At 48.3% G+C, this 15,120-nt stretch overlaps 1 protein-coding gene across 1 annotated transcript in view; it reads left to right on the forward strand.

Annotated features, from left to right (window-relative positions):
• LOC311492236 (transcription factor COE3) overlaps window positions 1-15,120 on the forward strand; it is a gene marked incomplete at both ends in the record, with an annotated part of 85,836 nt that overhangs the window by 21,923 nt on the left and 48,793 nt on the right. Inside the window, one exon of the mRNA XM_084550456.1 lies at window positions 3,967-4,035. Within this exon, the coding sequence (XP_084406582.1) occupies window positions 3,967-4,035 (69 nt within the window). The remainder of the gene's footprint in view (window positions 1-3,966; window positions 4,036-15,120) is intronic.

The raw sequence follows: 15,120 nt of genomic DNA on the forward strand, positions 1-15,120 counted from the left end.
CGTCTTTATTTGAGGAGATTCTCTGCTCGTCTGTCGGGTCAACCCACATTAAACATTCCTAAATGGAGCTCTGCTGCTTTCCAAAACTCCCCGTCATAAAGCGAGGAGCTGGCTCTGTGGCGGCGGCGGCAGCCAGCCTGGCAGCGTGGCGTTGCCAGCGGGCTCCCGGAGGCTCGCCAGCTCCAGGCCGGCTCGCCTCGCCTCGCCTCGGCTGGGCTCGCCTCGCTGCCAGGCTCCGGGCCGTGCTGAGAAGAACCTGCTGCCACGCTCGCAGCGAGGCGTTCAGGGTCCGGGCCAGGCGGCGCTGGCTCCCGGTTGGCAGGCTGGCCGTGCTGCCGAGGCGTTCCAGGCCTTCGGGTAATTACAACACTTGCCCTTTGAAAGCGAGCCCGGCCTGCGCTGCCGCCCCGTCCTGCTCGGTGTTATCTGGACGCTGTGATCCGCCGCCGCTGCACCGTCCTCAGGGAGTCTTTGAATGCCTCTCTCAGTTTCTTTTTTTTTCCCTGTGTGTGATAACGCCGACATGCCCAGACAAACCTCCTCTTTGTGCCTTAAGTAGATTCCACTTGTGGCGGCGTCTGAAGTGGCTGCTGAGCGGCGAGGAGGAGCAGCCAGCGGTAATGAAGCTTGTGTGGCCGGGCCGAGGCTCGCCGGCCAAACTGGCTCCTGACTTCTTCTTTTTTTTTTGGTTTAACGTGTGCACGGCGACCTGAGCCGAGCTTCTCTGCAGCCAGCTGAGTGACAGCAGCGACAACAACAACAACACACTCTGTTGGTTTGTTTTATTTGAGCCGCACACACATTCACAGCCTCTCAGGCCCGAGTGTGTGTTGTTCCTCTCAGTCATTAGCCGGCCGTGGTGTTAGCCCGTTTGCGGCCCGGGGGGAAACGTCATTAAGGCGGTATTGTGGACGCTCAGCCAAGGTTTGTTTTCGTCTTTGGAAAGGGGCCCCGGGTCCCTGGAGGGGCCCCGGCAGTGCTCCTGGGGTCCAGTTTGTTTATAACACTTCTTTGGCAGTTTGGAGGAGGTTGTCACCACAGCAGCACCAGTGGGTTTCCAATGCTAATTGGTCTCCTGGAACTTTCACTAATGGTTCCAAGTAGCTGGGGGAATAAATTATTGTGGCGCGTTCTGTGGCAACAGTCACACGAACACATCCACACAGAGACAGAGAGGCAGCGGGGACGCGAGCACAGCGCTCACTTTATGATTTTTCTCTACTTAGAGATCAAACGCTGCGATAAATGATTCATAAAGCGTCTCATTTGGCATTCGCTGCCTCGATTTGACGCTTGTTTGTCAAATGGCAATTTGATTCAGGACAGCATGGGGCCGGAGCAGCCGCGTAATTGGACGTCACGGGTCATATGCAATATGATTAATTTTTAAGAATTACCGGAAGATATGTTAATGAAGCTGAGTGACGGGAGAGGAAGACGAAGATTAGATCCAGAAAACGGATCGCTGAAAAACATCTCAACGCTTCCGTCTCAATAAAATCTGTCTCATGAATGATCTCTGATGAGTTAACGTCTGTTGAAGGTGCAGCTCGTTTTAATTTAGTTTCTAGAGCTTTAAAGACGTTTAGATTCTTTATTCTTGAGTCCAGACCCTCGACTCGTCTCCGCTGCGTTTGACTAAATGAAACATGGAACCATTTATTCTCTCTAACGTCTGGACGTCTCCTCCGTCTCTCTGCGTGTGAAGCACTTTGTGTTGCCTCGTTGTTCAAAGGCCTCGCCGTGTTTCCCTCTGATTGGTGGAGGCTGAACATGCAGCCTGAGAGGAAGGCCTGCAGGCAACGCTCAGGGCTCTAAAATCGCTCCGACATCCTCGGCACATTTCTCCTGGAAATGAAAGAAATAAGGAGACACAGTGGTGAGGTGGTCAGCACTGATGCCTCCCAGACAGAAGGTTCTGGGTTCTAACCCAGGGTTCCACTGGTTCCTTTCTGTGTGTAGTCTGCATGTTCTCCCTGTGTCTGCGTGGGTTCTCTCCAGGTTCTCCAGTTTCCTCCCACCGTCCAAAGACATGCTGGTTAGGTTCATTGGTGATTCTAAATTGGCCGTAGGTGTGAGTGTCTCTCTGTGTTAGCCCTGTGATAGACTGGAGACCTGTCCAGGGTGGACCCCCCCTCTAGACCAATGACAGCTGGGATAGACTGGAGACCTGTTCAGGGTGGACCCCCCCTCTAGACCAATGACCCCCCCCTGACCCTTCACAGGACAAGAGGTTACAGAAGATGATTGAATGAATGAATGAATGGATGAATGAATGAATGAATGGATGGATGAATGAGTGGATGAATGAATGAATGAATGGATGGATGAATGAGTGGATGAATAAATGAATGAATGGATGAATGAATGAATGAATGGATGGTCTCTAAAAGCTTCTCATTTTCTAGTAAATATCAGCAGCGACCAATAAAATCTGAAGAAGAATTAATATAAACTTTCCTCTAAATGTAAAATTAAACTCAATTAAAACACTTTAATAATCATTCAGTGTCAGAGCTGGACGCCTCCTCCTTAGCTCCACCCGCCTCCTCCTTGCTGAGCTGAGCTAGAAACCCAGCGCTCCCTCTGGTTTACCCTCTGGCTACCTGGACGGGTGTTTGGCGAGCCGCCGGGCGGGGGGGGGGTCGCTGCAGGGCGGGGGGGTCCAGACCCAAGCCTCTGTGTCTGGACGGCGTCCAGCTGTCGGTGACCTTGGCTCGGACCCAGCTGGACAGGGTGTGCAGACAGGAAGCTGTTCTTCAAAATAAAAGCTAAAAATGCTTTTATTAATTAAAAGTAAAAATGTGGACGATTTAAAATCTGCTCCGTTAAATCTAAATGGACCCGACTGAAGGTGGTTTGTGGTGGTTTTCTTCTTCCAGTTTATGATTTTTATTAAAAACCCACATTCATCTAAAATACACGACTGGCTCTGAAGATCAGGTTTTAAAATATATAATTATATAATTATATAATTATATAATTATGTATTCACCAGAATCGGTCTCAATATTACAAATAAATGTTCAGTTTTATTTGCAGCTGTTCGAATCATTTCTACCTCAGGAGTTTCTTCTTTTGTCATTTTTCATTAATTAAACATTTGCAGGTTAAATCTTCTTACACACGTTTAGATCTGTTTCTTTAACTGATTATAAACTGAATATTAAAGCGTTAATTAACTGCACCAGTCTGACTGACGTGTTGTTAAAGCTGCTAACTTTATAAAGTAGATACTGATAAATTTAAATCATTTAATATCTGTGACCTCTTTACTTCCTTCTTACAGGTTCTGCTGTACGATATTTAATTCTGTTGTTTTAGAATTTTGCACCTTTTTATCTTAGATTTATATTATTAATATATATATTAAATAAATAGATATTATATTTATTATAAAATGCATCATTAATCAGAAATATTCATTTTATGATCAGTTATGAGAAGATTAATTCTCATAACTGATCATAAACTGAATATTTCTGGATGTGACTAAAAGCAGCTTCTGATAAATGATTGTTTCTCAGTGTTCAGACTGTTATTCTTGTTTTTTAGCACCTTGCTTCTTCTTCTTATCTCAATAATTCTTATTTATAATTAAATACATTAATAGACGCTACAGGACGGTTTATTAATTAATCACAGAAAAAACTTCTAGAACCTGAACATGACAAACTTTACCTGGTCGATGTTCTGAGAATCTTTGCAGGTTAGATCTTCTGACGTGACTCAGACTCTGGTTCATGATATTATTATTATTATTATTATTATTAGTGTTGAGTGTGGTGGAGGTGGTTTAGTTTCTTCAGTCTGTGTTCATGATTAACACAGACTGTTTTATTTCTTCTCATTAACGTTGAGATCAGAGTCTGGTTCTATAAACTGATCTTTTATTTGATCGTTGGACTCTGATGTTTGTTTCTGTGGAGCTTCATGTCTTGTGTGTTTGTCGTGTTCTCTTGACAGTCGGTGTTGTGACAAGAAGAGCTGTGGGAACCGCAACGAGACGCCCTCCGACCCCGTCATCATCGACAGGTAGGAGCTCACCTGGTTTCTGTTTCTCTGCTGTGAAGTCGGGTTCAGGTCTCGGTGCAGGAGGACGGACTCTGAGCTGACGTCTTCGGGGGTTTTCTGGTTGTTGAACGCGCTCTGGTCGCTGCCAGTGAACGCAGCGCGATGCAGGAAGCAGATGAGGTTTATTTCTGTCTCACTTTAAAACCTGCAGTGAAGTTCTGCTCTCGACCTTTGAATCTGATGTTACGATGCGTTCAGGGACTCGAGCCCTTAAACATGAACAGGTGTCTGAATCAGATAAATGTGAGTGTTTGTGAGTCTGTGCTGGAGTCATGCAGCAGACGCTGCTGCTATCAGACCTTCTCTTTGTTTCTTCCTGCCTCTTGTGTTTCTCTGGCGTCTCACTTCTTTCTCACCTCTCGCTTCCGACACGAGCCTCCGCCGTGTGAATTGTTTAATCAACACCAGGAGGAAAATAACATTTACATGCAGCGGTATGAAGACGATCAGATCTGTGCATCCGCAGACTTCCTCTGCTAAACGTGTTGGTGTTGGACTTTGAGCTCGGCAGGAACAGGTCTGAGTGATGGAACAGGTCTGAGTGATGGAACAGGTCTGAGTGATGGAACAGGTCTGAGTGATGGAACAGGTCTGAGTGATGGAACAGGTCTGAGTGAATGTCAGTGAGCAGTTTGTCCAGTCGAGGTGTTTCCTGTTTGCTCTGGTTACATGTCCTTAAAAACAATAATTAAAAATCAGTAGAGACGAGAAAGAAGCAAAAACCACGAGATCAGTGAGAGATCCAAACTAAGAACCATCAGACGCAGCTGAAACACTAGATTGATGTGTGATTTAGTGCTTTAACCATAAAAATATAAACTAGAAGCTTTAAAACGTGATGAGAACAAAAACAACTAAATGTTTCTGACTCTGGTTTTACCTGGTAAATAAATCTGGGACTTAAAAAGACTAAAGACAGAGACGCATGAAAGAGGAGACACTGGAGGAGACGATGGATGAGACGTCACAAACCTCTGGACCCTCTGGACCAGATCTGACCCAGATAAACCTGAACCAGGACCCTGACCTTTACCAGGACATGGTCATGGAGTCCATGTTGAATCCAGGACGTGTGTTCTCTCATTTTCACACCTTTACTGTGAAGCTCCGGCCGTTCTACCCACAATGCCTTGTGTCAGGTTGGCGTCTGAACGTATGGAGTCTATCTGATGTGTGAGCGAACACACAGCGAGGTGACAACGCCTCTAACACCCGTCAGACTCAGCGCCGGAGGTGAGAGGACGCTCACAGTCCACTGGCTTTTATTCTTCTACGCTGGGGGGGGGCACCTTACCCTGGGGGAGGGGGGCACTACATTGCAGGTCCAGGTCCAGGTCCAGGTCCAGATCCAGATCCAGACCGGTTAATGCAGGGGTGTGATGTTTGTGAGCGTCTGATTGGACGAGGAGCTGATGGTCATGCTGAGCGGCGGCTGGAGGTTTTATAAAGTCAAAAAATATTTATGTGAAAGAATAAATCAGGATTTAGAGTTAAAACCAAACTGACGTCAAACAGCTGATGATGAACGTCTCATTATTCTGTTATTTATTGATTTGATTTATTTAGTTTAGTCAGAAACTGTTTCTCTTCAAACTAACATCCTCATTGGTCCCTGAGGTTTGTGACGTCTCCTCCATCGTCTCCTCCATCGTCTCCTCCATCGTCTCCTCCATCGTCTCCTCCACCGTCTCCTCCATCGTCTCCTCCAGCGTCTCCTCCATCGTCTCCTCCAGCGTCTCCTCCATCGTCTCCTCCAGCGTCTCCTCCAGCGTCTCCTCCATCGTCTCCTCCATCGTCTCCTCCACCGTCTCCTCCATCGTCTCCTCCACCGTCTCCTCCTCTAGTGTCCTCTGTTCTAGTCCGGTTCTTTTTAAATCAGTTTCAGGACGTTTCACATCTAAATGTATTTTACAGGTAAAAACAGAGAAAATAAAGTTTAATCTTTTGTTTCTAAGTTTTTATGGTTTAAACCTGATGGTGTGTTTTATTGAGCAGCTTTGAGGCCTGATGGATCTCCTTCACACTGATCTTGATCATTTCTACACGGCGTCCTTTATTTATTGTAGTCCTCTGATTTTTCTTTCTTTCTTTTTATTTATTGTTCTGTGATTTAATTTGAATATGAGAATAAACGTCTTGAATCCTGAGACGAGAGGATGCAGGAATACTTTATAGATTATTATTTAAACTCATCTATTAATGAATTAAGCGGATCATGGATCCAGATAACACTGGACACGGCTTTCTGTCTTCTCTGCAGCTCGACGCTTTAATTAGGACACGACAGGGCGCTGGTACTAGTCCACTAACCCAGGGAATACACTCTGTGGCTGGATGCATATTAATGGACACACACACTGACATGGACACACACACACTGACATGGACACACACACACACACACACACACACTGACACAGAGCCGTGGTCGTCTGCTGCTGATTTACTGCAGCTCTGCTTGTTTCTCTGCATTTTAGCGGCGGTTAAGAACATCAGAGATTTACGGCGCTGACCCCGTCAGACGCTCACGCTCTCTGTGGCGTTAGCGTGTTTTTACTGACCCATCATGCAAATGATGTGTCTCAGCAGCTACAGTAAAGCACTTTAATGTTCAGGAAGTAAATCAAACCTTCTTCTGCTGGTGGACACGGAGCGTTGTGATTTTTATTAGAGCTACTACGGTGTGTGTGTGTGTGTGTGTGTGTGTTTCATGCTAAAACTTTTTTGCTGCTTGATTCTCATTCTGTGACTGATGCACATGTTCATCACACCGTTAGCAATTAGCTCAACCTGGAAACCAGCAGTTTAATGTAGCAACGAGCTAACGTCCAAAGAGTTTAATGTAGCAACGAGCTAACGTCCAAACAGTTTAATGTAGCAACGAGCTAACGTCCAAACAGTTTAATGTAGCAACGAGCTAAGAGTTTAATGTAGCAACAAGCTAACGTCCAAAGAGTTTAATGTAGCAACGAGCTAACGTCCAAAGAGTTTAATGTAGCAACAAGCTAACGTCCAAACAGTTTAATGTAGCAACGAGCTAACGTCCAAACAGTTTAATGTAGCAACGAGCTAACGTCCAAACAGTTTAATGTAGCAACGAGCTAAGAGTTTAATGTAGCAACAAGCTAACGTCCAAAGAGTTTAATGTAGCAACGAGCTAACGTCCAAAGAGTTTAATGTAGCAACGAGCTAAGAGTTTAATGTAGCAACAAGCTAACGTCCAAAGAGTTTAATGTAGCAACAAGCTAACGTCCAAAGAGTTTAATGTAGCAACGAGCTAAGAGTTTAATGTAGCAACGAGCTAAGAGTTTAATGTAGCAACAAGCTAACGTCCAAAGAGTTTAATGTAGCAACGAGCTAACGTCCAAACAGTTTAATGTAGCAACGAGCTAACGTCCAACACTCGTTGACAACATGGCGGTTGTTGCTCCAATCATCATCTGGTCCAGATGTTTCAGTTTGTTCTTTAACCTGAAGCTAAACAGACACTAATCTCTGATAAATGACTTTTAACCAACGAAGGCTTTAATAAGATGAACATGTTCAACCATCACAGAGGAAAAGGCCCAAATAGAAGTAGAAGTAGAATCCGTCCAACCGTCCCAAATAAAAAGTCTCTTTTGTAAACAGTATTTACCGTTATTGTGTTTTAATGTAGTACTTTCCTGTTAAATGCTTTAACTGACATTTACACACAGAGATTTATTACTGTTTCATGTTAGAATACGTTAACATGATGAACATCCTTTAATCCCAGAAACTAAAACATATATATCACTGTTCCTGTTAACGTCCTTAGGATTTCTCTTGTCTGGTCTCCTCTTTGTCCCCGTCCTCCTGTCCCTGTCCTCTGGTCCTGTCCCGTCCTCTGGTCCTGACTGGGACCATTTAAAGGTGCAGACATAGCGTTGTGTTGGACTGATCCTTTAATAACCGCCAGGACGTCGTGTGTGTGTCGTGGTTGACGTCGTGTGTGTGTCGTGGTTGACGTCGTGTGTGTGTCGTGGTTGTGTGTGTGTCGTGGCTGACGTGGTGTGTGTGTCGTGGTTGTGTGTGTGTCGTGGTTGACGTGGTGTGTGTGTCGTGGTTGACGTGGTGTGTGTGTCGTGGTTGATGTGGTGTGTGTGTCGTGGTTGACATCGTGTGTGTGTCGTGGTTGACATCGTGTGTGTGTCGTGGCTGACGTGGTGTGTGTGTGTCGTGGTTGTGTGTGTGTCGTGGTTGACATCATGTGTGGGTCGTGGCTGACGTGGTGTGTGTGTCGTGGTTGACATCATGTGTGGGTCGTGGCTGACATCGTGTGTGTGTCGTGGCTGACGTGGTGTGTGTGTGTCGTGGTTGTGTGTGTGTCGTGGTTGTGTGTGTGTCGTGGTTGATGTGGTGTGTGTGTCGTGGTTGACGTGGTGTGTGTGTCGTGGTTGACGTGGTGTGTGTGTCGTGGTTGACATCGTGTGTGTGTCGTGGCTGACGTGGTGTGTGTGTGTCGTGGTTGTGTGTGTGTCGTGGTTGACATCATGTGTGGGTCGTGGCTGACGTGGTGTGTGTGTGTCGTGGTTGTGTGTGTGTCGTGGTTGACATCGTGTGTGTGTCGTGGTTGTGTGTGTGTCGTGGTTGACATCGTGTGTGTGTCGTGGTTGTGTGTGTGTCGTGGCTGACGTGGTGTGTGTGTCGTGGTTGTGTGTGTGTCGTGGTTGACATCGTGTGTGTGTCGTGGTTGACGTGGTGTGTGTGTGTCGTGGTTGTGTGTGTGTCGTGGTTGACATCGTGTGTGTGTCGTGGTTGACGTGGTGTGTGTGTGTCGTGGTTGACATCGTGTGTGTGTCGTGGCTGAGTCCTCGTCTTCGTCTCCGGCCGCCGTGTGCGTGTGAATATAAATGTTCCTCTGAGCGGTCGCTTTGTTTCCTCGTGAGCCGGTTAATGGTTGAAATCGTGCCGAGGCAGCACAACGCTCCGCTGACGGATCGCCGTAACACCACAGTTATTACACGCTAATATTGCAATTAGATGGGTGGCCGAGTTGCCCAAGTGGGGCAATAAATTGCTGCAGAGTGTCAGAATGTACGAGGAGGCCGGGCTCTAATTACCCAGAGCGCACCTCTTCCCCCCCCGTGCTCCCCCCTCCCCCCCGGCTGTCTGACCATCACCCTCTGCTTTAATGGTCAGCCTTACATGGAGGTCACGACCCCCCCACGTCGCCACTTGTTCCTCCAGCACCATTTGCAGCTTTGATGTCATCTGTGGAGGGGCTGGTTTAGGGTGATGGAGAGTGACCTCTGACCTCTGACCTCTGGCAGCAGTGAAGAGACGCCTCCATTTAACTCTTCATGGGCGGCGCCATCTGGTGGAGGACATCTTCTTTCTCCACATTAGCAGCCAAGCTAACAATAGAATCTGTTTGTGACTGATTACAGCTAGCAAACGTCCTAGCTTGTTAGCATGTTAGCAGTTAGCTCTGTCTTTTCTCCGAGCTCAGAGTTGATGAGTTGTGACGTGTTATATGACGTTTCTATGAATCATTTAACGTACAGGTGAGACCAGCTGGTAGTCACAGGTGAGACCAGCTGATAGTCACAGGTGAGACCAGCTGGTAGTCACAGGTGAGACCAGCTGGTAGTCACAGGTGAGACCAGCTGATAGTCACAGGTGAGACCAGCACCTGTGACTATCAGCTGGTCTCACCTGACGGGTGAAGATAAGAGGAAACTGAACCATCAATGCTCCCGTATGTAACGTGGCTAAAGCTTCTTAACTGGTCCTGTTGGAACTCTACACCTCCTCCAAACATTCAGCTGCAGGACGGACTGTTTGTGCTGGGACGGCCTGACTGGGGTGTCCCAGCACAAGGGGTGAAGTCACCTAACTGATCTACAGGACGTTTGCTCCGACTAATTTCATGTTTGATGTTTTGGTCCAGATTAATTTTAATGAGCTGACGTGTGTTTGAGTGGAGCTGTTGTCGGGATCCTTCAGACCCGGGCGTCGTCCTGTCGTTACTAAATGACCAGACGTGATTTGGAGCTGCGTTGTTGGAAGCCGTGGCTTCTACTGGGATGGCAGGATATTCACATAAACCTCCAGGATCCTCTAATTTAGATTGTTTATCTGTTTATTTCCTTTATGTCCAAACTTCATAGGATTAAGAACGACCTTCCTCTCGTCTCTAAGGAGGATGAACTCCTCCGTCTGCCACCTGAACCAAATTAAGAGGAAATTTAGGGGCAAATCAAGGCTGAAAGGGTTCAGATCAAAGTGCTGCATGTGTTGGACTTTTTCTAAAGAGAGGAGTGCTTTTATTTTATCTGCATGCAGACCGCTTTGAGAATTAATCATCATTTGCACAAAGAAACTCCTGCACAGCGTCTTGGTCTTCGCAGTTAAGATGCTTTATCGCCTCGTGGGAGCTGAGAGGCGAGCGAGGAAGCTGCAGAGAGGAAGGTTTGATTTAATGGAAACAACAGGACGTTAGATAAAGTTCACCTGAGAGCTTCTGTGACTCTTATTGTTGCTTTTATTTTCTCTTTATTCTTTTTATTACGCGTAAAAAACTTCTTCAGCTCCGCCAGGGTTCAAGGTTTTAGTCACGCAGCCACAAAGAGAAGGTCCATGGTCTCAGGACTGATGTACGCGAGCTGTTTGAGTCTGCTGGACCAATCAGATCATGTGTGGGCGTGGCCTAATGTGGTGATGGACAGAAGAGTAGCAGTAGTTATACACGTCAGCTGATCAGTTTAAATGTCTCTGATTGGTTGGAGGAGGATCCAGGTGATGCAGAGTTTTTTCTGTATTGGTTAGAACTCGCCCCTTAATGAACTCCAGATTCAGGAACTAACCAGATACAAACCAGGAACTAATCAGATATAACACAGGAACTAATCAGATATAACCCAGGAACTAATCAGATACAACACAGGAACTAATCAGATACAACACAGGAACTAACCAGATACAAACCAGGAACTAACCAGATACAAACCAGGAACTAACCAGATATAACCCAGGAACTAATCAGATATAACCCAGGAACTACCCAGATACAAACCAGGAACTAACCAGATATAACCCAGGAACTAATCAGATATAACCCAGGAACTACCCAGATATAACCCAGGAACTAATCAGATATAACCCAGGAACTAATCAGATACAACCCAGGTACGTTTTCTTTTTATTGGTCCATACGCCCCATAATGAAATCCAGATGCCGTATCCTGACTCTGGTATCATGTTGGTTCTCTGGACTGATGCAGGAGTGTTAGAGATGAAGACAGAACCTGATTGGTCGATGCCTCCTCTGAGTCTGATTAATAACCAGGAAGACGTCGTCTGGTCACTTCCTGTTTGGTTCTTGTGTAGGTTTCAGGTTGAATGTTTCCGTCTTTGTGGACAGTAAGGGACAGGTATGAAGGGTTGAGGCAGGTTTCGGTGTCAGTGTTGAACCCTATGGGGGGTTAACTCCACAGGGGGGTGGTGGGTGGGTTATCTGCCCCCGTGGACCCTTCCCAGCAATCGTGGCGTATCGATCGAGCGAGCGAGGCCCATCGGAGCCGGACAGATTAAGAGTATAGATTTACAATAAAAGCAGGACATTACTGGGCAGGCCGGCTAAAATTGAAAGGAGACTGAGAGATGGAAGGAGGGCGGCTGGGTGAGGCAGGGGGTGAGGCAGGGGGTGAGGAAGAGGGTGAGGAAGACATGGTCAAAGAGGGAGGAAGACCCGAAGGCTGCTGCAAGGCTTTCTGGGTAATTTGAGTCAAATGCTGCTGGTTTCAGCTTCAGCTTCATGCACACAGGGAGGAGCAATGCATCATGGGTAAAACAGGCTAAAGGCATGACTGTTCACTGGACAGGTAGGCTGTAATGAGGTGCATTATGGGAAATGTAGGAACCAGTGGTTTGGGATTAAACATCAACTATACAAAGAAGACAAAGCTGAAACATCTTGGAGGGTTTCTTTTAAGACGCTTTGCTGCTTAATCCCAGAAGAAGAAGAAGAAGAAGAAGAAGAAGAAGCAGCTGATTGGATGAGTGGCAGAATATCTTCTAGAAACAACCAGTCCAGTTAGTCTGGGTTCAGATTAGTTGTTCTGGGAATAACATGACCTGGATGAACTCACATGTGTCTGAAACATCAGAACATCTGCTGCTCAGGTGATTCATGTTGGAACTCACCAGATATAATCTGGGAACTAATTACAACTAATCCAGAAACAGACCAGATCTAATCCAGTGACGTCCTTCTATAAACGGTTCATGGTTTCTGCTGCAGGCGTCTTCATGTTCAGACGTTAGATCCACGTCCCCTGGACTCCAGCCTTAAAACTCACTGATTGGGTTTTTGAACAATTCTGAGAAGCTCAATAGAGAGTATTTATTTAAACATTTACGCTCTGACTGGAGGAAGGAATCTGAATGCTGGGCTCAGAGACACAGAGAGGTCGGAGGTCAAGTATGAGCCTGTTTTTAGAGTCGTGTTTACTCAACAGTGTCTCTGGGGAACGAAGAGCGCTGTGATCAGATCTCACGAGTGACCTCTGCCTCTGTTTCCAGAAAAACCTCAGCATCACTCGTTGGTTTACAGAGGAGGAGGAGGAGGAGGAGGAGGAGGAGGAGGAGGAGCAGTCTGTCCAACCTCCAGGGAATAAAGGAGGGGGGGGTAGTAGTAACCTCCCACCTCCACCTGGCTGGGAGTCTCCATTAGGCTCTGGTGTAGCCGGGGCCTGAAGGGGCCTGAAGGGGCCCTCGGGGCTCCTCCAGGTTTTGATGTGATCCAGGGAGAAATGTTCAGTGGCCTGGGGAGTCCATCTCCATCTACCACAGAGGAGGGAGGGAGGAGGGAGGAGGAGGAGGGAGGAGTGAAGGGGGAGGAGGAGGTGAAGTCCATCTGACATCCTGCTTCTTTCCACAGAAACAAACTGCAGCTCTTTACATCTACTCATTATATCACTGCAACACAGAAAAATAAAGTTATACCCCAGAACACAACGTCCTGAAATAATCCAGAGATAATCCAGAGATAATCTAGGAACTAACCAGACTCTTAAAGTTGAATCCAGAAATGATCCAAGAACATGTCAGACTAAACTAATAAAACCCAAACAAACCAAGATTATAATCCAGATTTGAGGCTAAAATAAAGTCAGGAGCAGATTATCAACATGTCTTCAACACATGCATCAGTCTAATGAGAGTCAGTCTGGGTCTGGTTGGGCAGACCATCACCACCTGGACCCAGATACAGAGACAGAGTCACGTGGGCGCCCCTGGTCCTGATCTACGTCCTGGTCCCTCATCCTTGTTCTCGTTATTGTCTTTGTCCCAGTCCTGGTCCTGGTCCTGGTCCTGGTCCTGGTTTCCCTCCTCGTCCCCTCCATGTCCCGGTCCCGGTCCCGGTCCTGGTCCTTGTCCTTGTCCTTGTCCTTGTCCCAGTCCTGGTCCCGGTCCTTGTCCCAGTCCTTGTCCTGGTCCTTGTCCCAGTCCTGGTCCTGGTCCCGTCCCTGGTCCTTGTCCTGGTCCTTGTCCCAGTCCTGGTCCTGGTCCCGTCCCTGGTCCTGGTCCCAGTCCTGGTCCCGTCCCTGGATCGTCAGCTGCTTCCTTCCTGTCAGCTGTAATTGGATTGGGCCGTTAAGGCCAAATGTGATTACATCGCCGCCTGCAGCTTCGTTAGCCGCCTCAGTGTCGACATCCAGCCGTGCTCAGCTGGAGACACCCCCGACTCCCCCACCGCTCCCACCCAGACTCGGGGCAGGGCACACACCGGGGGATCATGGGAACTTTGGGGCCTCCCCCCTCTAAATCCCCCTCCCAGCATGCACCTCACCCCCTCGAGGCAAATCACCTTGTTAATCTGAGCTCACACACACATTCAGGATGAACAAGCTTCACGCTGAACAAACACACACACGAGTCTGTGCATCCTGTCAGCGTTCAGCGTGAGAGAGAAACCTCATCGATCCGTCCGCTGATCCAGCATCAGCGCCGACCCACGGCCAGCCTCGACCCACGGCCAGCCTCCACCTGGACCAGCACCGACCCACGGCCAGCCTCCACCTGGACCAGCCTCGACCCACGGCCAGCACCGACCCACGGCCAGCCTCCACCTGGACCAGCACCGACCCACGGCCAGCCTCGACCCACGGCCAGACTCCACCTGGACCAGCGCCGACCCACGGCCAGCGCCGACCCACGGCCAGACTCCACCTGGACCAGCGCCGACCCACGGCCAGCGCCGACCCACGGCCAGCCTCGACCCACGGCCAGCCTCCACCTGGACCAGCACCGACCCACGGCCAGCCTCCACCTGGACCAGCCTCGACCCACGGCCAGCCTCGACCCACGGCCAGCCTCCACCTGGACCAGCACCGACCCACGGCCAGCCTCGACCTGGACCAGCGCCGACCCACGGCCAGCCTCGACCCACAGCCAGACTCCACCTGGACCAGCGCCGACCCACGGCCAGACTCCACCTGGACCAGCGCCGTCCCACGGCCAGACTCCACCTGGACCAGCACCGACCCACGGACAGCATCCACCTGGACCAGCACTGGACGGTACCCAAGCACTGGGTCCTGGACCGGGACCTGGACCGGGACCTGGACCTGGACCTGGACCTGGACCGGGACCTGGACCAGACGTCAAAAGCCATTTAGGTGATTCTGCCAAAAAGAGGACCTTAAAGACCCATGGAGTATACCAGAAATAAAAAGTATAAGTAATCCAGGAAGAATAGAGGAACTAATCTGTAAATAATCCAGACACAAACCAGAAATAATCCCGGACTAACAGGTTCAGTCTGGTTGTAGAAGTGGAGACGTCTGTTGTTGGTTGGAGGTGTTAGTATTCAGATCATAGACGACCTGCTCTGATTAGAAACATCTCCTCTCTCTCTCTCTCTCTCTCTCTCTCTCTCTCCCCCTCTCGCTCTCTCTCTCTCTCTCTCTCTCTCTCCCTCGCTCGCCCCTCTCTGCCTCCTGTTAATCACTCGAGTGTTTTTCCCAATTAAGGATGCACTGATAACCTTCCATCACACACACACTCATGGTTTAATCA

The sequence above is a fragment of the Chelon labrosus genome, assembly GCF_963514085.1.
Source record: "Chelon labrosus genome assembly, chromosome: 8".
NCBI classification, from domain to species: Eukaryota; Metazoa; Chordata; class Actinopteri; order Mugiliformes; family Mugilidae; genus Chelon; species Chelon labrosus.